The following is a 24,379-nucleotide window of genomic DNA, read 5'->3' on the forward strand; positions in this document are numbered from 1 at the left end:
TGTCTTCATGCACTCAGAAAATATTTATGCTCAAAATGCTGATTTTAATTTAATTACATGTCAACTTTCTGTGTCTTTGTTTTTTTAAGTCCATGAAAAAAGTTTAATGGAATCTGGCCAAAAGAAATGTACTTGACTGGTATGTATTCAATTTATTATGAGCATATCTTCCTAATAATTTGAATAAATAAACAGATTTTATTTATTGTTATGAGGGCAAAGAATAATCTCTCAGGTATACCACACGCTCATGCATCAGTTATCTTTCGCACACAGTGTTCTGACCGTATTGTGTGATCGTGGCAGTGATGTGTAAATATTGGAGGTGCTTTGTAAAAAAGCACATGGACCTGCTGGTAATTTGAACCAATGCAAAGTCAAATTAAAGTCGCAGAGAAAACCTGATTTATTTCAGATTTCCACAACATTTGCTCTCAGCTACGAGAGAGGATAATACAGGATGTGATTAAGCCGAGCATAACCATTATAATATAATGTATATATAAAACATCTAAAACTGTTTCTAGAACTAGGGTTGTGGTTTCTATTGGTTAAGAGTGTTGCTAATACGTCGTGTCTGCAGGGTCCTCGAAATTCCAACAAAAAACAGAGAGAAAGAAAAAAAAAGAAACACGGGCGCGTGTGTGCGCGCGTGGGTATTGTAGGTGGAGGCTGTTCTTACAAACCCCCTCAGCTCTCAGAGCTCTGAGACAGTCTCCGCTGTTCACGGCTCCGAGTGAGTCTGTTCTCAGCTGAAGTGCAGACCGGTGAAACACAGTGAGCGGATAGTTGTAAGTATTTTTTTCCCTTCGTCATGTCTTTAGTCTCTGTTTAGAGTGTGCAGGACAGCCTTTTTAATCCACACTGCCGCTAACACAAGCCTGTGAAAATGAAGCGTCGTTAAGTTTGTCTTACTTAGTAACATAAACTTGATGGCTCGTCCAAACAACAGCAGCCATTGCCGTCAGCTGGATACATTTTTATTTGCAGAATTCACCTGTGATAGCGGACAGCACACAGCCATAAACTCGTGCTTACATGTAAATACATCAGGTGAAGGTGGCTGGTGTCGTGTTTAGGTTCACTTCAGCAGTCTGTGCTTTGTGTGTTGCTCGTGTCTTTCTGTTTTGTCCTAGTTGTTGCTGTGTATTGGTGGGATTTATTTTAATCTCTAATACTCTTTATTAATGTGAGATACATTTCGCGCCGTGTCTCTGGAGGTGCAGCAAGCCAAAAACATTATCAGTCACGGTGCTGATCTGTCTGCTGCTGATACAGAACTCCTGGAATTACTGTAAAAATGAGGATTTTTGTGTATGTGGCTTTTAAAAACGATACAGGTGGAAGTGGAGGCCTTGATTTGCTCTAAAGGGTCACACATACAAAAAGGGGACTGGAATAGAAATTGAACTCAAACTAAAAACAAAAAATGCAGAATTAAGAGGAATAGGAGTCACGAGAGAAGAGATGAGGAGAAACCAAGTGAGATGAAGAAGGGTGACATGCAGTGTAGGAGATAGAAGAAGAGATGAGGGGAAAACAACAACAGGGTAGAGAGGAAATAAAAGAAAGAGGAAAGAAGAGGAAGGAATATGAAATCTGCTCCACTATCACTGATAAGGTTTAGAACACTGTTATTGAAGCCCTGCTGCTTGAATTAATGGACTGCTGTGAAACAGGTAAAAAAAATAATTAACCTCTACGTGACCCTTTGTTTTCTCTTTCTTTCGCTGTCCGAGGAAACAGAGCTTTTAATTTAATTGGTCACCACTCTTTAGCTTTTAAAGCTTTTCATTCTCGTCTGTTCACCTGTGGTGCGTTTTTTTTTTCATAAACTGCATGTGTCCTGCACGCTGTGTAGGAAGAGGATAAAAGTGTTGCTGATATTGGTTTTAGCAGAACTGTGGCAATGCATGTAAGCATTAATGCACCCCCCCACAAATTCCTGTATACCTTCCCAAAAATCTACCCTGCACAAGCAGTGTGACACTGTGGGTGCTGCAGAGTCTCCTGTGTTTTTTAACTTCAGTCACTGCCTTAGGGCCAAATGACTCATGTGTGCACACGAACACCTCCCTGCGTGTTTATCTATCCATAGATAAGTCCTTCCATATGTGTCGTTCGGAAAAACTAAAATACAACCAAAACCATTCTGTGACCATGTTTGCATTTGCAGATCTTTGATCCACATGACATGCTTGTAAGATTATTGATCACACTCTGTGCAATCTGTGAGCACTTGTCAGCTTTGTAATAAAAAGTGTGGAGGCGGGCAGCGGTGTGGAGGTGACTGGATCCAGTCCAAATCTGTTAATTAAACCGCAACAGAGGAAGTAGATTCCCTGAGGGAGTAGGACTAATGGATAGCCAATTAGCTGATGGTGTATCTCTGCTCAATCTATGCTCTCCTGCTTCGAGTGAAATTGCTTTAAAAAAAAAAAAAAGAACATTACTGTGTATTACATGTCATAAACAGTGTACACACATCACAAACCCACTATTTTCCCCAAAGAAATATGACAAATGAATATTTATAGTCCAAATATTTGCCTTGCTGAAAGCATATATGTGTTTTTGTGAAAATACAAGCTTAGGATCTTTGTACTTTGGGCTAAAGTAACTCACAAATGTTTACTGGTCTATCTTGCAAAGATGGGGCTTTAGTAACTGTAGATATTGAATAGGCTAAATTTAGTAAACAAAAAGTACAATATTTCACACTGATAATATTATCACTATTTAAATGTTACCTAAAGTCAAACACTCTATATAAAATTTGGACCCAATCACAACAAGAGCACATACTCTTTTGTGGACTACTGCTTTGAAGCTTCAAGTTTGGCATTTTGGCTGTCACCATTGTTTTTCTTTGGAAGTAAACAATGGCCATATTTGGATGAGAGGCTGTAGTGCTAGCAGCTAGTTAGCAGCTAATGTGGTTTATCTTGATTAGCAACTTGCATACATAGACTGAAGCATATTCATACAGTATTACAATTTAAGTCACAGACCTTTTTGTGACAGAAGACATATAATTTGCCGGATAAACTCGTTAAAATGGTCCAAAAGAGCACAAACATGTTTCAGTGATTTTTAACTAGCTGAGGCGTTACCTAGCATTTGCTAGCAGCTTTAGCGACCCTAACCCTGGAGACTGCTGCCAACCTAGAATGTACTGACTTTGGTAAGCTTTTTTTAAATGTTGTGTCATTAGCATTATTGTTGTATTTTATAGGCATATAATGCAAATTCACAGATGCAGGAGTGTGTTTCAAGCTCCAGTCTCTAAATGTTTTGTCTACACGAAGTGTACATATACTTAGGTGTGTTCATGTCCAAGCTCAAAGCGTCGCAGCAAGGAATTCAAGTGATGATTTTGTGCAGCATCATCGTCGTGTGATGATCAGTTGTATCCACAATTATAACTAACATTATAAACCATATGAAATAAATGGACAGATGCACATAAATGTATATAGTTTATGCTGCAATTCCTTGGGACCTTCTTAATGACAGCGTGATAAGTAAGGCTTTGAAATCTATTTTGTGCAGTGAGTGATGGTTACTCTTCCCCATTTCCCATGACCCTTTATGAGATACCCTCTGCAGCCTGGTGGCCTCACCACCAACAGTCTTTGCTTTTTCCTGTCCTATTTTTTATATGCTAGGAATAAGGGTGGCAAAAAAAAGAAAAGACCAGACTGACATTAAAAGAAACAATAGAAATGCCCTAAAATGCACTTAGTGAATGTAACAATAATGAGCGGCCCTTTGGGCAATCAGCAGGCATTCACTTCCCCAACGAAACAGTTGCCAGACAGGCGTCTGTGTTAATGGGTACCTTGTGGCCTCTAGATTGCATCAGGAGGTTGTTTGTTCCAAGCTGTGGATTGAACAATTACAAGGTATTACGCAGGCGTCAACAGAGTTTTCAGTGAGGAGGAAACATGTATTTACCACCAGTATCAACCATGTAATCATCACCAGGCCTCTTATAAAGAGAGTCACCATTAATGTTAGTATAAATGCTTTCCAAAAATTCAACTATTGAAATTTATTCAAGGACATCTCTTTTCTGTCTCATATGCTCTCTTTTGTCTTTAAGAGAGGTTAATCACACCAGAAATACGAGAGGTTAAAGCCAAATTGATGGTTGTACAACACGTAATGGTGATAGGAAAAAAACAAAAACATTAAAAAAAAAACATGGAAACTGATGTTAAAAGTGTTTATTAAAGCATCGTGCACCAAACCGCTGTCAGCATGAATGTGGATTTTTTAAAGTTTTCAGCTTGTTCCTTTGAAAGACACAACAGCTGAAGCTCACAGCAGGTGCAAGCTATTTTCATTAGCAGAAACCACAACAATAGTATCCAGGGTTATTATGTGCCAAGCAATTGTCGCTTCACCAGCTAATCTCTAAGTACAATACTGCTAGTGTCGCTTTGCAGTTATGAGCAAGCATCATTATGGAAATAACTCAAATCAAATCACTTTTATTGTCACATCACATGTGCAGGTACATTGGTACAGTACATGTGAGTGAAATTCTTGTGTGCGAGCTTCACAAGCAACAGAGTTGTGCAAATACAATAATGTAAACAAGCAAAATACAAGAATGGCTAAATCTGAAACTAATAAATATACAGTGGGGCAAAAAAGTATTTAGTCAGCCACCGATTGTGCAAGTTCCCCCACTTAAAATGATGACAGAGGTCAGTAATTTGCACCAGAGGTACACTTCAACTGTGAGAGACAGAATGTGAAAAAAAAATCCATGAATCCACATGGTAGGATTTGTAAAGAATTTATTGGTAAATTAGGGTGGAAAATAAGTATTTGGTCACCTCAAACAAGGAAAATCTCTGGCTCTCACAGACCTGTAACGTCTTCTGTAAGAAGCTTTTCTGTCCCCCACTCGTTACCTGTATGAATGGCACCTGTTTGAACTCATCATCTGTATAAAAGACACCTGTCCACAGCCTCAAACAGTCAGACTCCAAACTCCACCATGGCCAAGACCAAAGAGCTTTCGAAGGACACCAGGAAAAGTATTGTAGACCTGCACCAGACTGGGAAGAGTGAATCTACAATAGGCAAGCAGCTTGGTGTGAAAAAATCAACTGTGGGAGCAATCATCAGAAAATGGAAGACATACAAGACCACTGATAGTCTCCCTCGATCTGGGGCTCCACGCAAGATCTCATCCCGTGGGGTCAAAATGATCATGAGAACGGTGAGCAAAGATCCCAGAACCACACGGGGGGACCTGGTGAATGACCTGCAGAGAGCTGGGACCAAAGTAACAAAGGTCACCATCAGTAACACACTACAACGGCAGGGAATCAAATCCCGCAGTGCCAGACGTGTTCCACTGCTGAAGCCAGTGCATGTCCAGGCCCGTCTGAAGTTTGCCAGAGAGCACATGGATGATACAGCAGAGGATTGGGAGAATGTCATGTGGTCAGATGAAACCAAAGTAGAACTTTTTGGTATAAACTCAACTCGTCGTGTTTGGAGGAAGAAGAATACTGAGTTGCATCCCAAGAACACCATACCTACTGTGAAGCATGGGGGTGGAAACATCATGCTATGGGGCTGTTTTTCTGCCAAGGGGACAGGACGACTGATCCGTGTTAAGGACAGAATGAATGGGGCCATGTATCGTGAGATTTTGAGCCAAAACCTCCTTCCATCAGTGAGAACTTTGAAGATGAAACGAGGCTGGGTCTTCCAACATGACAATGATCCAAAACACACCGCCCGGGCAACAAAGGAGTGGCTCCGTAAGAAGCATTTGAAAGTCCTGGAGTGGCCTAGCCAGTCTCCAGACCTCAACCCCATAGAAAATCTGTGGCGGGATTTGAAAGTCCGTGTTGCTCGGCGACAGCCCCAAAACATCACTGCTCTCGAGAAGATCTGCATGGAGGAATGGGCCAAAATACCAGCTACTGTGTGTGCAAACCTGGTAAAGACCTATAGTAAACGTTTGACCTCTGTTATTGCCAACAAAGGTTATGTTACAAAGTATTGAGTTGTATTTTTGTTATTGACCAAATACTTATTTTCCACCCTAATTTACGAATAAATTCTTTACAAATCCTACCATGTGGATTCATGGATTTTTTCTTCACATTCTGTCTCTCACAGTTGAAGTGTACCTCTGGTGCAAATTACTGACCTCTGTCATCATTTTAGGTGGGGGAACTTGCACAATCGGTGGCTGACTAAATACTTTTTTGCCCCACTGTATGTACAATATATAATCGTATATGCATTTCTGGATGTGTATACTAAATGTTTTTCTACGTGTGTGTGTGTGTGTGTATACACATATTTTACAATTAAATAGAGTAAACAATAAAATAAAATATATAAAAATATACAGAGTTGAGACATGTGCAAAACAGTGGCATTACTGTACCGTATGGAGTGCATAATGTTGAAGTTCTAGTAGTGAAGCTGAGGTGTCTATGACGTGTTCAGCAGTCTGATGGCCTGATGGAAAAAGCTGTCTCTCAGTCTGCTGGTACGGGACCGGATGCTGCAGAACCTCCTTCCTGATGGAAGCAGTCTGAACAGTTTATGGCTGGGGTGACTGGAGTCCTTGATGATCCTCCCCGCTTTCCTCAGGCAGCGCTTCCTGTAGATGTCTTGGAGGGAGGGAAGCTCACCTCCAATTATCCGTTCAGAGCGTCGCACTACTCGCTGGAGAGCTTTGCAGTTGTAGGCGGTGCTGTTGCCATACCAGGTGGTGATGCATCCAGTGAGGATGCTCTCAATGGCACAGTGATAGAAGGTCCTGAGGATGCGGAGGTTCATGCCAAATCTTTTCAGTCTCCTGAGAAAGAAGAGGCGCTGTTGCGCCTTCTTCACTGTTTTGTTTATGTGTACTGACCACGTAAGATCCTCAGCCAGATGTACTCCAAGGAACCGGAAGCTGCTCACTCTCCCCACAGCAGCGCTGTTGATGGTGATGGGGGTGTGTACTTCTCTGCACTTCCGGAAGTCCACTATCAACTCCTTTGTCTTTGCGACGTTGAGTGTGAGATGGTTGTCTTGACACCAGTGGGTCAGGGCGCTGACCTCCTCCCTGTAGGCCGTCTCATCACCGTTGGTGATAAGACCCACCACTGTAGTGTCGTCCGCAAACTTCACAATGATGTTGGAGTTGTTAGTGGCTGTGCAGTCGTAGGTGTAGAGTGAGTACAGGAGAGGGCTCAGTACACACCCCTGTGGAGCACCAGTGTTCAGTGTGATGGGGGATGAGGTGATGCTGCCCAGTCTGACCACTTGGCGTCTGTCAGACAGGAAGCTAAGGATCCAGCTGCAGAGGGAGCTGCTCAGTCCTAGATCCTGCAGTTTCCTGTCCAGCTTCGAGGGAACGATGGCATTGAATGCTGAGCTGTAATCTACAAACAGCATTCTCACATACGTGTCTCTCTTCTCCAGGTGTCACAGGGCAGTATGTAGTGTCAGGGCTATGGCATCATCAGTGGACCTGTTGTGGCGGTATGCGAACTGAATTTGGGATTCAGTGATGTTGTGGATGAACAGCTGGAATGATCGATATGGGAGTAGAGAAGTGTGTTGTCCTGCAGTGTCAGCCGTGGCATCCAGTTATGAGTACACACACCTTCAGTGAATTCCATCGAGGGACAATAACTGCTGAGGTGGTGCATGACTCAGTATAATAGTCTTTCCTCTGGAAAAGGCTCTGAAAATCTCAAGATGACATCTTGGCTTCAGCTAATTCAAAGGCTAACTGTAAAGCCTATGCTGAAATACACTGAGGCTTCAGTGAAAGTGGATTTTATTTTCTACTGATTCATGAGGAACAAAGTGACATGCATTTGTTGGTAATCACAAACTGAGTTTGCAGCATTGAGTTTAGTCAGAGTTGAATTAGAGCAGTGAGAAAGTCTCTGACGTGAAAGCCTAAAGGTGTTCAAGCCAGCACAGGAAAACATGGGACTGATGAGATTAAGAAAAAACACATTGAACTGTAATGTCGTTAAAGTGTGTAGTGAACAAGTGGATAGAAAGGACTGCTGCTTAGACCACCGACAGTTTGAAAGCGTTGCATAATTTCGGTAAGTTATGAACTGCTGCCTCAAATTATACTGTACAAATGGACTGATTCTTACATAGCTTTCACTTTTCTACTCTCCCGGAGTACTCAAAGCGCTCTATACAACATGCCACAATCACCCAATCTCACAAGCACTGTCTCTAAACTGAGTGCTTTCTATTGACATTCACACACATTCATACTCCAATGGATGCATCGAGAGCAACCTGGGGTTAGTATCTTGCCCAAGGATACATGAGCCAGGGATCGAACCACCAACCTTCCGATCAGTAGGTGACCCGCTCTACCTCCGGAGCTGCAGTCACCCCACCCAGGCCTCTCATTGTACTGCCTCAGCAAATAGGTACAATTTCACCAGTTCATTTGTAAACCCTGTGCTGTCTCACTTAAACAGGGTTTTTTTCTTTAAATATATTTACATTCAATTTATTAATTTTAAAAAATCAGAAATCAAGGTTTTAAATTTAATTTTTTATTCTTTTTCATTGTGTCACTTTGTAAAATTAATATATATTATATTTTTTATTCAGTCTCATATGTGGCATATGGCATTCACTTATTATTAATAGTTAAATTACTGTAAATGACAACCAGTAAGTTACCATTAAAGTTTAATGATCAGGCAAAATACATATTTCAGTTACACATGAGATTTTTTTCTATATTTATTTTTTTCAGCACAGCTTCAACGTCATTTAAGTTTTTTCCTGCTTGCACAGAATGATAAGGTTACGAAACCACAGAAGATTACCGTTTCACGCTCTCGATCCAGTCTTGAGTCTTTTCCAAATGTGTTTGATATTCAAATTTGTATGCTTGGCATTTGCTTTTCCCTGCTGCAGCCACAAAATGAGGTAAAAAGTGGGGAAAGTGAACCAGAACACTGAATTAGTAAGCCATATGACTGGATAACCTTGTTTGCCAGAATGATAGAGTAATCCTTGAGATGTGAAATAATAAAAAAGTAAGTACCTTCCTATTTTTAACAAACTTTCTAGCTTCTGTTTCTCCGGATGTCTGCATTAGGAGAGAACAGACTATGCAAAATTTGCCAAAGCAGCAGCTCAATCATATTTTGTGTTGAACCTATTATTTTAAGATTTGTTTTGAAAACTATACATATTCCATTCTATGCCACAAATGGCACATAAATATAGATATGTATAGCAAACAAGTGAACATTTAGAATTGTAATCATCACTTCAGCTAGCATCAGACTTTAAATAACAACCAGTTAACATAAATTTACCCTGAGATCTCTAAGACTATATTATCTTCACTCTGCAGATGCACAGAGGGCAGGTTTTGTGTACACACATGCACAAATGCATTTGTCACACACCTGGCCTCTCACACACAATACTCTTTGTATTTGAATGTAAATGCAAGGACTCTTCAATCAGCAGTCATTCAGACTCTCACTTATCTCGTCAATTTGCTCCATGCAGGGACCTTTAAGCCTTGTCTTGACCTTATGTTACCATAGCAACACCTCCTGGGAGGGTTTTCACAGAGCTGCTCGTGCAATGGCAGACAAGAGAAGTGATGCACTTCAGGAAGAAAAATTGTCAGTCTGCTCTTATTGTGTTTATCAGAGATTAGGGTGGGAGGCAATAGCAAAGGCAAAATGAGGAGAGTGTAGGGGAGTGTGTGTGTGATTAGGTTAGCCTTGCTGACTGTTCACATCTCAGTGGGACATTCAGTGACTATCTAATGTATGGTGTGAGTAAAAAAAACAAAAGATACCTGCAACCACTCCAGTTTATGTTATGGAACCATTAAACTTCTTATTTCCCCTTTTATATATTAATTAACAGATATTCTCGTTATGACAGTGATGTGAAGCCTGTGATATGTTAGAAAATCATTTGTCTTCACTAACCATGGATGTGAATTGCATTACTATCGTTTTTATATGTTCAATTCCATTTTATTATTATAGTGCCAATTCACAGCCACAGTTGCCTCAAGGCGCTTTCTATCACAAGACAAAGATCCTACAAAATCATAGAGAAAAACCCAGCAATTCACTGTGAGCAACCACATGGCAACAGAGGGGAGGAAGAACTCATTTTAATAAGAGGCAACATGTGGCAGAACCAGGCTCAGGAAGGGGCAGCCTTGTGCTGTGACTGGCTGCTGAATGAGAGGAAAGAGAAGGAGGAAAAGGGAGCATAGAGAGACAAGGACAGAACTTAAAGGTAATTGTGAATTTTTTTAAGCTTAATAAATGATGCACATACTAGCCACAAGGTTGGATTACAAAGAGAATGCACTTCAAATAGTCACAATGTGTAACCACAGAAAGGTTTTGGTTTCCTACTATTTGTTCATTATCTATCCAAAACTGTTTTTTTAATAAATTTTGGAACCATAAAAACCAGAACGATAATTTTTTTTTATATTTTTTATTTAAGGAGACAGGATTTAAGAGTGAACACTGGCTCTTGTGCCTCAGCTGATTTCTAATATTTTGCTGAACCACTTTTACTGCATTACAACATTCTTTTCTTTTGTGTACTCCTGATACGCTTTATTGAAAAGGACTTATTGAGACTTTATACGTCACTCAAGTTCGCTGACTGGAAAAAAAAAATCAATGACTGAGGCCAGAGAAATAATTGGTGCCTCGATTTAATCTGTTGAACCATTTTAGCTCCGTGTCTTTGTACAGTGTGACACCTGAACGTTGTACAACTCCATATTCACAATCACAGCACTGTTTGTGATACGAAGCCTGTCAAAGGTTAGTCAAGAAGACTGTCTCACGTTTATACCACCCATTCATGTTCCCTCTCACACAGCACCTAGTTTATAAAGGCGACTGACTGATGATGTTCCTCTCTGTGTTTATCATAGTTTCTGTCTCTTATCCAATTTTTTGCACTGTGGTCATTTAAAAAATGTCTAAGCCTCTGCTGCTCTCTGTGGTCATTTCCTTGTCAGATTGATGGAAAACTCTTCCACCCCATTCATCCTCACTTTTAATCAGGACCTCTGTCCTCAGGTCCATCCATTAATCTCACCATTTGTCATGCTCCACATCACATCCATCCAGATCTCCAGCATCATCCTTCACCCCTGCGCTGCTATCACCACCGTCTAGACTCCCTCCAGAGGATTTTTCCAGTACAGCTCAATATATCACTACTCCCTTATATGATGATGTCACAATAGGATCTCTTCACTAAAGACTCCTTACACAATGTGCACACATTATAAAAAAATCCATCTTAGCCTTCTTTCATTTGAATAATTTCTGATTTAAACATGAGGTTTTAAAAGCCTAAATAACCCCAAGTATAAGTGTAATTCGATATTAGGTACAAGTTAATATTTCTATATTTATCGACTTCTTGTCTTTACCCTGTTGCTTCATAAAAGCAGTAGCAGCATTAAGCAGTTGAGATCCACGGCATATACCATCCTCTGGCATTCACATTTAGTAACTGAGGTCATGACCTATGGATGGCTCTTAGGTTTGGTCTAAAAACTGTACATAAAGATTGACATTCACCATGATTTGATCACGTGTTTGACCAGTGAACACTGTGGTCTTATTCTCCACTGGTGGTACTGGTGCCCTTTAGGTTGTAATGAATGAAATGTAATTAAAGCAAAGCAAAAAAAATCTCCAAACACTGAAAGAGAATTCAGTCATGCTTCAAAGTGTGTACATTTCCTGTGTGCTGCCAATATTTGTACTTATTTTAATCTAAAGTAACTGTCTCTGGGGGATTCTTTAGTGGTGTATATAATTCACCTTACCTTCCCCGCTCTTCCGCTCATCTTCACATCTGCATTAATGTACTTTACTCAGTTGAGGTCGCAGAAGATATGCCTCTGCTATTTTTCCCCCATAGGTCAGTGCATTTTGTTCCACCAATTATTAACCATCGCTGTGAGGGATGAGGGTGTGCCTGTGTGTGGAACAGTGGTGATTAAGAAGCTGGGATGGCTTCATAAACAAGTCTCGTACTAATAAAACTAAATACCTTATGTCTGTGTTCTGGTGCTCGCTTGCTTTGTTGTGACGGAAGGAAGGTTGTTATGTTTATTAATAGCTTAGTATTCATCAAGCCACTGGGCAGATATGGCCAAACTTTTGAAACTTTTAGGTGTTGTCCAACATCAGCAGCAGTCAACGTTATGTGTACATAGAAAAGTGTGTCTTTGTCAATACATGTTGTTGCCTGTTCATTCTCTCTTACTGCTGTGTATGCCATTGTTTTCTATGTTTTATCTTTCTTTGCTACATATCTTTTAGAGACACAGTTTTATATTTTATTAAACTGGCTCACTCATTCTCTTGCCAATAGTAAGATGAAAAATGTAATAGTGCTTGCACGTCTATTTTTGACAGAAGCCTGTTAAAACATTTAAATACCCCTAAAGCTCACATTAGCTAGTTATATAGTATTGTTGTCTAGATGCAAAAAAATGTCACTTGTGAGTTTTACAGAGAAGACATAAACACTAAACATGCAGCAAAAGTCTCCTGCCCACTTGAAACCAAGAACAATACAGCACTTGAGTGCCGGCTGTCTCCAGGCAACCTCAAGGTAACAAGACTTCCCAAGTTGCTGTCTATCCAATAATAATTCAAAGTCCATACTAGCAAAGAACAATCTAAGACGTGATGGGAAATCTGTTACCTTTACACAGTCAGCCTAGATGTTTCCTCTAAAACTCTAAAACACAATTATAATGCAGTTTAGTTGAAGTTTCATGGACCTGGATTAACGTTACATTAATGATAATCCAGGTGCTAAATAACACCGAGCACCTTTCTTACTCCTAAGGGTTTTACATAAATTCTATACTTATTATTATGTACTATATTTATATTTTAAAGTTAAGCAACAAGTTTGCTGCAGTGTGTATAATTGCATGCAAACTGTGTGCTGTGTCTATTCCACCATGTAAAGCAGGGTTCCCCAATCCCAGTCCACGGGGGCCGGTGTCCCTGCAGGTTTTAGATCTCACTCTGGGTCAACACACCTGAATCACATGATTAGTTCATTACCAGGCCTCTGGAGAACTTCAAGACATGTTAAGAAGGTAATTTATCCATTTAAATCAGCTGTGATGGATCAAGGACACATCTAAAACCTGCAGGGACACCGGCCCTCGTGGACTGGGATTGGGGACCCCTGATGTAAAGGATGCTACAAAGGATGAAGCATTTTCTCCAACAACAGATCTGCTCGAACAGAAACTGAAAACAGAACTCAGAAAAGGTCCCAGAAGAAACTTTATAGCTTTACAGACACATTTCAGTGGACGAACAACCAACACGGCTGATTTGTTGGAAGAGTTGATTAACTGGACATCTCCAAAATGTTAGAATACACCTTTAATGCATTAATTGCTTTATATTTCATGTCAACATGAAGTGTGCTAAATTAATTAACTTTGCTTTCTGTAGGGCTGCTGATCTTCTACTGATGTGAGCTTACCAACAACTGTTGCCTGATAGTCGTTAACGCCTCGATGGAGCTCGTCCAGTTTGCTTTGCTGCCTCAGGAAGTCCCTACAGCTACCTGGAGCAACACCTCTGCCCCCTCCTACTCTCATTTCCTGCTCCTTTCTACTCCCTCCGAACCGCTTCACAGCTTCAACCAAGATGACACTTCGTTTCTCCTTAACAGCTCCTGTCAAAATTGCACCAAAAGTAAACCAGGATCCCTCCCTGGCTTGGCTGGAATCTTCATCCCACTCATTTATGGCATCGTTTGTGTCGTTGGCTTGGTGGGAAACACTCTGGTCATCCATGTTGTTGTCAACTACACAAAACACGAGTCAGTCACAAACATCTACATCCTCAATCTAGCCATTGCAGATGAGCTTTTCATGCTGGGCCTACCCTTCTTGGCGGTACAGAACGCTTTGCTCTCGTGGCCTTTCGGCTCTCTGATGTGCCGAGTGGTTATGACAGTGGATGCCATCAACCAGTTTACCAGCATCTTTTGTCTAACTGTGATGTCAGTGGACCGATACCTGGCTGTGGTGCATCCCATCCGCTCTTCTTGGTGGCGGCGCCCCCACGTGGCTAAGGCTATCAGTGGCACCGTTTGGGCGGGGTCCTTTGTGGTGGTGCTGCCGGTAGTGGTGTTCGCGGATGTGCTGAAGGATGATGGGAACTGCAGCATCGTGTGGCCTGAACCAGCAGAAGTGTGGAAGACATCGTTTATTGTCTACACGTGCACTGTTGGATTCTTCTGCCCCCTGCTGGTCATCTGTTTGTGCTACCTGCTGATCGTCATCAAGGTATGACTTTTAGAGTAACACTGAAATAATTTGAGTTTTTAAGATAGACCTCCTGACCCAGTATGAACCTTCCAGATCCCTCAGGTCATCTGGATCCGGTCTTTTATCAGTTCCCAGAGTCAGAACCAGACACGGAGAAGCTGCATTCAGCTTTTATGCTCCTTATATCTGGAACAAACTCCCAGAAAGCCTCAGATCAGCTGAAACACTGTTTATTTAAATCCAGGTTGAAGACTCACCTGTTCTCAGCTGCATTTGAATAAAGCACCAAATCCACACTTTAAGCTTAAATTTCAAAACTTACATTTAACTACTGATTTTATCTACTGTTCTGATTTTATCTGTTTTGATTTTATATACTGTTGTTTGTTTGTTTGTTTGTTTGTTTGTTTGTTTGTTAATTAGTTAGTTAGTTTATTTGCTTGTTTTATTCAATTTTAAATCATGCTTTTTATTTGTTTTTGTTTCTAATGTCTCTGTAAAGCACTTTGAATCACCTTGTTGTTGAATTGTGCTATACAAATAAACTTGCCTTGCCTAGAGGAGGAAGTTGGAGACATTTTTGAAAAAGTGTAGTCTATTCAATACTCTTTTCTAAAAATATTACATAGTCTGACTCAGATGAGCAATAGTGAAGTAGGAGCCTTTTATTGTTGATTAAAACACCGCAGCATTAGTGTCGTGGTCACCTTAAATCAAACTAGAGTCCACAAGTAAACCGATTTCAGCTGCAAACTGTTTTAAGAGTATTGTGGCTTCAGTCAACTAATGTTGATGTACTTGATTGACATTTTATGATTGACATTTAACTGTTCATCCACTGTCTAAAAAAAGCCATTTCCTTTAAGGCCACTCTTACACCCTCAGGAAAGGGCTAGGGGATGAGGGGATTAACAATGATAAGCTCAGGGGACAGATAACGAGTCAACTATACTGTTATATCACTCCAACAAAGGATGTCAACAGACTAGAATCTGCTGAAAAGACAAGAAATGGTTAATCAAAGAAAAACTTCACTCTCACATAGGGCACTGGCTGCTCACTACTAGCTCAAACACAGCGCTAAACTCATCGTCAAATACGTCAAAGCACATCACTACAGAAGCCTCTGCAGGCTGGGAAACAAACACCTAAGGTCACCACAGTACTGACACTGGCGTACACCGAGGAGCTCTTCACAAGCTTGTATCCAGCTATACACTAGCTCCTCAGGAGAAATGGGTGGCAGCTGAACCTGTGGGAGCCTGCTAGGGTTATAACAGCCACCCTCACTTTAAGCCAGCTTTCTTCTGTTCATTATAAACAGGTTGAAAAAGCAGGCGGTGGCTGTGTTCACAGCCAGAGCTGTGAGCATGAGATGACCATATTAACGATGTCCCCACATATTACACAGATAAACAAGCAGTAAACACTGTCCTAAACCTCACTGTGCACAGCGATTACTTGCACATGCATTGGCCACAAGGTTTACAAATTTGGGCCATGTTTTACATGAGTATCTAATTTTAACAGTATACACCAATGAGGCTTAATATTATGATCACTGATAGGTGAAGTGAATAACACTGATTATTTCTTTATCGGGGCACCTGTTAGTGGGTGGGATGTATTACAGAGCAACTGAACATTTTGTAGTCAAAGTTTATGAGTTAGAAGCAGAAAAATCGGCGAGCACAGGGATTTGAGTGAGTCTGTGTTACGTTCCCCTGGGGGGGGGTCTAGGCGGTGAGGGGGAAGTAACAAAAGTGACCGGGTCAGAAAAAGGAGTCAAGGAGGCGAAACAGTTTAAATAAAACAGTTTTATTGAAGTAAGTCAACTAAAAGAGACGGACAAGCCGTTATCACCATAAAACACCAACAAAACACAAACAAAACTCAGGCGTTGGTCAAATAAAGCAAAAAGTCAAAAGGAAAGCGCAGCTCACTAGCTGGACAACACACTACACAGCTCACTAGCTGGACAACACACTACACAGCTCACTAGCTGGACAACACACTACACAGCTCACTAGCTGGACAACACACTACACAGCTCACTAGCTGTACCCACACAAAATGGCACTCTGGCCCAGAGCTCACCCTGCTCTGGGCTTAAATACCCTTAATTGCTGATGGGAGTCAGCTGTACAGGAGGGAAAGGTGGCACCTCAGGCAGAAGAGGTGGTGGGACACGCCCACACAGGCACCTTCAGGAGGAGGCCCTGCTAGGGCCTGCTTAATAATATTAATATTGTGATGGCTGGATCATCTCCAAAACTGCAGCTCTTGTGGGGGGTTCCCGGCTTGCAGTAGTATCTATCAAAAGTGGTCCAAGGAAGGCGCAGTGGTGAACCAGCAACAGGGTCATGTGCAGCGCATGAGGCAGCATAGCTGCAGACCAGTCAGGGTGCCCGTGCTGACCTCTGTCCATTCATGAAAGCACCAAAAATGGGCACATGAGCATCAGAACTGAACCATGGAGCAACAGAAATACATGGCCTCTAAAGCTGTGCCGTCTTTCAGCAAAGCAAACATGTTTCAGGACTGGTTTAAAGAGTACAACAACATGTTTAAGGTTGAGAAGCTCCGAGGCCCCACCTCGCAACTTCCAGAACTTAAAGGATCTGTTGCTAGAATCTTGTTGCAGATACAGCATACCTTCAGGGCTCCAGTGGAGTCCATGCTTCAGGGCTGTTTTGGTATCAAAAGGGGGACCTGTGGCCTGTGGTCATAATGTTATCCCTGATCGGTATCTGCATGAGTGTGTGTATACACTGTTACTGTAACTTGTTTATATGTAAACAAGGTTATAACTTTTCATCTTCCACTTTCACAGTTGCTAATCTTTTTGCAGTCATGATTAACATTGCTCATGTTGACTCATTGTGAATCATGTTGCTGCATCTGTGGGAAACATAAATGAACTTTGGGAACATAATGGCTCCTTCCACACTAAAACTCTGTCTCGGTTATTTTTGTTTAAAAAAAAGAACCTCACTCCTCTCCACAGTGACGTCCTCCTAAACTTACATTACTCAGAAAATCTGCCAACATGTGCGTAGATGCTGAAGTCCAACGTAAATGGACTACACTCTGTTAATATCACTAATGGCACAGGAGGATGAGTGTACTTAAGTAGTATTTGCACAGACCTAATGGAAAAGCAGAGTGTGCCATGGTTAGCAGGTGTTTCTACATTTTGGGAGAAAAACAGCAATCAGACTGCGTGAATGTTGTTCTTCCAGCAATCTGAACTCTTAACTCTATAAATATGTTTAAACAACAAACAGAATCATGTATATGGGGCGATCGTGTCTCAAGAGTTGGGAGTTCGCCATAAGGTTTCCGGTTTGAGCCCCGGCTTGGACAGTCTCAGTCGTTGTGTCTTTGGGCAAGACACTTCACCCATTGCCTACTGGTCAGAGGGCCTGGTGGCGCCAGTGTCCGGCAGCCTCGCCTCTGTCAGTGCACCCCAGGGTGGCTGTGGCTTGCCATCAACAGTGTGTGTGAATGGGTGGATGACTGAATGTGTAAAGCGCTTTGGGGTCCTTAGGGACTAGTAAAGCACTATACAAATACAGGCCATTTACCATTTATCCTCTCTAACCACCAGCAGGATCTCAGATAGTGTTGACTGTTTGTCATAGTTGTTCTATGTTTGACAGTTTACGTTATTTCAGTGACTTTTCTATTTCAGGAAATCCATCCATCTATTCATCCATCCATTCCTCCATCCATCCATCCATCTTTTTAACTACTGGGTCATTAAGGAGGCTGAAGCCTATCCCAGCTGTCATTAGGCAAAGGGCGGGGTAGACCTCGGACAGGCCAGAAAACAGGATTAATCTGGTACACTAGTCTCTTTCTTTCTGTAAAAAAAACATCTGTGTCTGCAAACATTTGTGTTATCAGTTTCATTTGAGCCTGCATACATTTTGGACAGACTTTCTCATTAACCTGTTTTTAAATTGAGGGTATTTGCTTTCCTCTCCTTTAAAGGTAAGAAGTGTTGGAAAACGGGCACAGGCCACATCCTCCAGACGCAAGAAGTCAGAGCGTAAAATCACCCGGATGGTAGTTGTTGTTGTGGCGGTGTTCATCTTCTGCTGGCTGCCGTTCTATGTTCTCAACATTCTCAACCTCCTTGTGGTCCTGCCTGGAGACTTCAGGGGCCTCTACTTCTTTGTTGTTGTTCTTTCATATGCCAACAGCTGCGCCAACCCCATACTCTACGGATTTCTGTCTGACAACTTCAAGAGGGGCTTCAGGAAGGCGCTGTGCCGCACGTCGCGCAGAGTGAACAGCAACGACAGAACCGGCATCGAGGCCCAGAGGCCCACGGAGGAGTGGGGCGGCATTGTTCTCCGACAACAAATAAGTGAGGGAATCACTCACGTGCATGGGAAAGAAAGTAGTAGAAATGAAGAAGAGGAGGAAATAGGTGGGATAGAAGGTGCTATACAGATGAGAGAAATCTGTAAGACATCACAGAATGGGAATCAGAACGGAGTGAAAGAGGACTCAAGGACACAGGTCACACAGAGGGGTACACGTGACCAGGGTGCAAGCTTTAATCCTGCTGAGGGAGTGTCCTCTTTGGCCAGTAAGAGAAGTAGGTCACCTGAAGAATTCCTGGACCAAAACTCTGTGCTTGATATCAGCTACCTGTAACAGAAATTTGCCCATTTTCAGTGGATTTGGGTACCTGCTGTATTACAGCGTCTTTGAAGTTGGTTTTAATGCCAGTTTATGGTAACAGTCTGGCATCATTAATGCAAGTGTTTTGCCACAAAATAAAAGGGTAACAACTTAATCTAACCATGAGAAACTATAGCGGCAGGCACAATGAAACCTGAAGGACACAACAAACACACAAAGATGCCTGAATGACCACTGTTTGTAAGTATCGCTGTTATTTTGAACCAGACTGTTACTTCTGAAACTTCTTGTGCTGAAATGGCTAATGCACTAAATGAATCATGCCCCAGTGGGAAACCACATGACTAATGACCCACTGTGGAATGAAAAAATGTCAGCTGTTTACTTTTATTGCGTTGGCTTTTGAGAGCAGCCCACAAAGATAATTAGCACTGTTTTCAGAAAACACGCGTCTCAGTCAGGCTTGTGTGCATCATTTTCACCTGAATTAGTGTACATGTGTGGAGATCAACCAATTACTTTTCTTTTTTAAGGTTAACTAAAACCATGCTTTAGGTCGCAGCTTAAGAACAAGTGTAATAATAAATGTACTTGCTAGTGACCTAAATAGACTGTTGTTAAAAATCTCTACATTAATTGTGATTTTTATTCAACTTTGAATGTTTAATGAGTTTAATAAGTCGAAGTGCAATTTTTGTTAATTTTGTAAAGCTATATATTTAGAGTGCTCAAAAATAAAGGAACACTTTGAAAGCACATCAGATCTCAGCTGATAAGGACTGGGTAACGTGTTAGAGATAAAGAATACCATATCAATTGATGGAAATTATCAGCCTACAGAGGACTGAATTCAAAGGCTCTGCCAAGCATAGGACCAGTCAAGAGTATTAATTCTGTCAGGAAACTGCCTGCATACTCTCACTGCAAGAGGAACCCAGGTCCTACTGCAGCAGCGTGGGGGCTGACAGTGGGTCCAAGGATTTCATCCTGATACCTAAAGGCAGTCAGGGTGCTGTTGCTTAGTCTGTAGAGGTCTGTGCATCCCTCCATGGTTATGTCTCCCCACACCCACTGTGCCATCATGAAGGAGCTGGACTGCATCTCTGTTAGGTCCTGGTATCACCTCATGCTACCAGTAGTGACACTGACACTTTCCAGGTGCAAAACCAGTGAAAAACAGTCCGCAAAGACAAGATTCCTGTTTTTGTGCCTGCCTCATTGTTACCCCTCTAGTGCACCTGTTGTTAATTTTATTAACACCAAAGCAGCTGAAACTGATGAACAACCCCCTCTGTTGCTTAACTAACCAGATCAATAGCCCACAAGTTTAAAACCTTATTTTGTACTTTGATTAAAGTGTTCCTTTAACTTTAGCATAATGAGCAGCATAGTTTTCAGCATTACACAGTGTTAGTCAGTGTAAAGAAACTGAGTCACATTGAAAAATTAGGACGTTTTGTCATTTATTGTGATCTTGGTGTTTTACGTCTTGTTTAAGTCTTTTTTCCACTATCAAAACTTTGTATTATCAGTGATGTTTTTAATGCTATGGTGAAGTATTAAAGCCAAGTAGTGACAGTAGGCTAAATAAATGTTTACTGTAACCAACTAGAATGTTTAAAAAAAGAAAGAAAGAAAAGGTATTGTATGAAAAAAAAGTCATGTAACCTACTTCACAACATATGGACATGTATATAGTATGTGCCTAACATATGTATGTAGCATGTATGTAAGTGTCACGCCGTCATAACGTGCTCACCAAAAAAATGCTTAAAACCAATGAAAAACCGTTGGCTTTATTTCACAATGCAAAATTAATTAAAGACATAACAGATGTAACAGATGTCTGTTCACATTAAACATTTCAGGGTTCACCGAGACAAAGTTAAATTCTGCACCAGTTTAACTTTGAAAAAGGACAAAACATTGCTGCCCTCTAGAGGTCCACATACTAGAGGGAAGGCAGTTATTTACAAGCCTCAGCTCATTGCTAGGAGAAAGAAGCATTGCAAATATTTCAGAACATGTTTTTAATCCCAACATTTAATGCAGTTTGTAATAATAATTACAAATCTGGACAGGTTTTTTTTGTAACGGGGGTGTGTTTGAAAAGAATGAACTTTTGTATTATATAATTTTTTTTACATCCATCAATTATCCCAAAATTCTTCCACTAATCTAACTGTCCACCTTTACTCAGGAACAATGTCTCCAATCCACTTAAGGTAAGGCGGGTTACCCTGGTCAATAGGCAGGCTGATGACCTCAGCCACCTCATAGGGATGGTTAGAGCTGTGGAGGACAATCCATTATGAGTCAAATAAACAGAGAAAAGCCAGTACTTAAAACTGCGACTGCATGAATCATGACATAATGGAGCAAATGATGAACGCAATGTTCTAGTGCAATCTGTTTTATGTGTTGAATATTAAAACAAACTTACCGGACATATTCAGCAAGAGCGGGTACCTTGGAACTTCTTGTTTTGATCATCTAGATTTGGAAAGACACTGTGTCAAACAGGACTTCAGACATACTACCTTTCCATTTAATCAACTTCATGAAGGAGAAAGCTCATGCTGAACAGTTTAAAATATAGTTTGCCATGTTCTAAGAGACCATGACCTAATATGTCACAGTAAGCAGACAAATAATGGGATCTATCCTGAAACTTGCCTTTATATTAAATACTGAAATGTTGCCCACAGCTGAGAATGGTTATCAGTGCTGTTCCCTCTAACAGTGACTACAGAAAGTAGGACTGAGTCTATCTACTAACAGCTCATATTGACAGTCATTTAGTCACAACCTAAGCTTAAAAACTATAGCTCTTCTATAGAATAATCTTATTTCCAGGTTCAATTTTCTGTCCTCAAGTTACTCTAGAAGTGTCTCGCACTACTTTTTTGAACCATTGCCCTCCTTCACGTCCCATTCTGCAGCAGGTTTACTTCAAGGACCTCTGTTTATTTAGTAGCTTTCATTCTCCCCCCGATTGTGATACATTTCCCATCCCTGTTTGCTGTGAAGTATTCCCGGAGCATGATGCTACCACCACCATGCTACATCGCAGGGATGATACCGTAGCCAATAATCAGTGCTTTGTGTTCACCGGTAACAGAATTTGGACTTAAATGCAAAAAATATTAGAGTTTGTCTTTTTTGGTTTTGCTCTTACAAATCATTTGGTTGAAGTTTAGATAATAGCATTTACTTATATTGTTTTCCATTGAACTACTCAACCAAAAAAAACAACAACAACTAACTGTTGGAGCTCAGTTGAGCCACCTTTCAAAAGGTTTCACAATTCTCTCCTGAGGTCTTCTGAAACTCTGTTGGAGGGACAGAGTCTTGATCGCCCCTGTAACCAAGTACCAACATGATTTTGTGACTGATTTCACTCTTGGAAGAGTCTCTGTGGTTCTTAACGTCTTCCATCTCACAATTACTGATGCTGCTTGCTGTGGGGAGCACTCAAGACTTTAGAAATCGGACAACAACTTGGAGTATCACATCAAAGGGTCTAAATACTTCTGTAAATTAGGAATTTTTTCTTTTAAATATTTCACTAATAAATTAAACTATATCAATAATAGGATCTGAAATAATAACAGTCTTGCATTACATTTTGCCCCCAAGACATACAAATGGATTTTAGCTGCATCTAAGCAATATATACCCAGAAAGCACTCACCAGAAGCACCTCATTGTCCTCCTCAATCTTCCCCTGCCATTCATATCTGAAGGAACAGCACACAATTATTTTTGGTTATTAAGTACTAGCTTCAGAGTCAGGAAGACTTCTGCTAGTTAGAACAGTATAAATATAGTCTATAATTTACAAAAAACAACACTGGCAAAGAAAGCTCAGTGCAACATGATACTAAAGAATAGCTAATGTGAAACATACATAGATTTGATCGCTGGGACAATGTTGACACAAGCTGCTAGCTTCTTTTCCACAATACCCCTGTGAGAAAGAATAAAAGAATGAAATGAGCACAGATGAAAAACATCTCATGGTCCTTGTATCCAGCTAATGAAGACAGAGAGTTTTTACTTGAACGTGCACATTTGTGCAAGGATCCATCCTGCCTTGTATCAATGGTTCAGACTAGTGGTGGTCTAATAGTGTGGGGGATATACTCTGGAGCACTTAGCTTCAAAAAGAAATGGTTTAAACATCACAGCCTGCCTGAATATTGCAGCTGACCATTTCAGACCCTTCATGACACCTGATGGCAACAAACTGCATCACAAACCTCAAATCATCTCAAGATGGTTTTACTGAACAGGTGACGGTGAGTTCAATGTACACAAGAGGCCTCCACATTCACAAGCTATCGATCCAGTAGAACACCTTTGGAAAGTGGTGGACCAGGAAATTTGCATGAATGTTCTGCAGCAACCATCTCGTCAACACAGGCCAAAATCTCTGAAGAATGTTTCCAGCAGCTTGTTCAATTATTGCCAAAAAAACAGGTCCAACCGAGTAGTTGTAAGGTGTACCTAACAAAGTGTCTAGTGTGCATATATTATAAACAGAACTGTTATTGTGCCATTTGAATCACCTGGCTAAATCTCTAGCAACTGTGTCATTAGGACAGGTGACAAAGGCAGCAGAGTGTGTGCCTGATGTGTACGTCTCAGAAGCCATGGAGAAGGCCCTCAGTCCCACGGTCCTCAGCAGCTGGAACATAAACAGGCTCAGGAGCACTGTCTGACAAGAGAAATGAATAAACGTTAGAGCAAAGCATGTTTTCTTTTTTCATTTTACCTAACTTGATGAGCCAAGTGTTAGAGGAAATCGCACACTCACCAAAAGCAAAGCTTTTAAGGATCCACCCTGTAGTGTCTCTGCTGTGGGCAAACCAATGCGCATTGCCTGAGCAGGTGAGACACACGAAGCTTAGGCTTTTCCCCCCTTTGTTGTAATGTGTCTAAACAGAGTTACATAAGGGTTAGTACTTGAAGCAGCTTGTCACACCATGCAAACACCATGAAAGTCTCTGTTAACTTCCCCACTTTTGCATTCAACACGCTCCACTCAACAAAGCAGACCATAATTTAAGAGAACGGGCTGTAGAAATGCTGCAGCCGGGTTGCATGCTTAGGGTTTGAACTTGCAGGTGAGTTGTGTTTAGCATTGCACTGCTAGTAACCACAGTTAGCTGTTAGCTGCTGGGCGTCGGCAGAAGCTCGTGAGTGTGTGAAAGAGCAACACTAAAGACTAACAGACTCACTAAAACGCTCTGATAAGTTGTTCAGCTGGATTGCAAAGTGTTGCTATAATGTAAATTCCTTGCAACTTACCTTCTAACCGCAGTCTGTCACTGCCCAACCCCTACAGGAAACCTCCTGTAAACCTTCCTGTCCCTA

General features: G+C 41.2%; 2 protein-coding genes across 3 annotated transcripts; one reads left to right on the forward strand and one right to left on the reverse strand.

Moving 5' to 3' along the window:
* The first annotated feature begins 698 nt into the window (after nt 1-698).
* On the forward strand, nt 699-21,314 carry sstr3b (somatostatin receptor 3b). The gene is made up of 3 exons (XM_086294914.1): nt 699-791; nt 13,521-14,362; nt 18,341-21,314. The coding sequence occupies exons 2-3, from the start codon at nt 13,586-13,588 to the stop codon at nt 19,010-19,012; spliced, it is 1,449 nt and encodes a 482-aa protein (XP_086151040.1). The 5' UTR covers nt 699-791; nt 13,521-13,585; the 3' UTR covers nt 19,013-21,314.
* LOC147327307 (protein CutA homolog) lies at nt 20,776-24,379 on the reverse strand. Of its 2 annotated transcripts, none has more exons than XM_086294912.1 (7): nt 24,314-24,379; nt 23,820-23,940; nt 23,572-23,720; nt 22,911-22,970; nt 22,695-22,740; nt 21,444-21,493; nt 20,776-21,292 (listed from the first exon to the last, which is right to left on the reverse strand). In XM_086294912.1, the coding sequence occupies exons 2-7, from the start codon at nt 23,880-23,882 to the stop codon at nt 21,193-21,195; spliced, it is 468 nt and encodes a 155-aa protein (XP_086151038.1). In that variant the 5' UTR covers nt 23,883-23,940; nt 24,314-24,379; the 3' UTR covers nt 20,776-21,192. The 2 variants fall into 2 exon arrangements, with proteins under 2 accessions (XP_086151038.1, XP_086151039.1); XM_086294913.1 differs by having other exon boundaries at nt 23,820-23,885; nt 24,314-24,376.

This window comes from Aulonocara sp. 'chitande type north' Nkhata Bay, linkage group LG6 (assembly GCF_057382095.1).
Source record: "Aulonocara sp. 'chitande type north' Nkhata Bay isolate Kocher_YH1m ecotype deep benthic linkage group LG6, A_spYH_male_GT1.1, whole genome shotgun sequence".
NCBI lineage: Eukaryota > Metazoa > Chordata > Actinopteri > Cichliformes > Cichlidae > Aulonocara > Aulonocara sp. 'chitande type north' Nkhata Bay.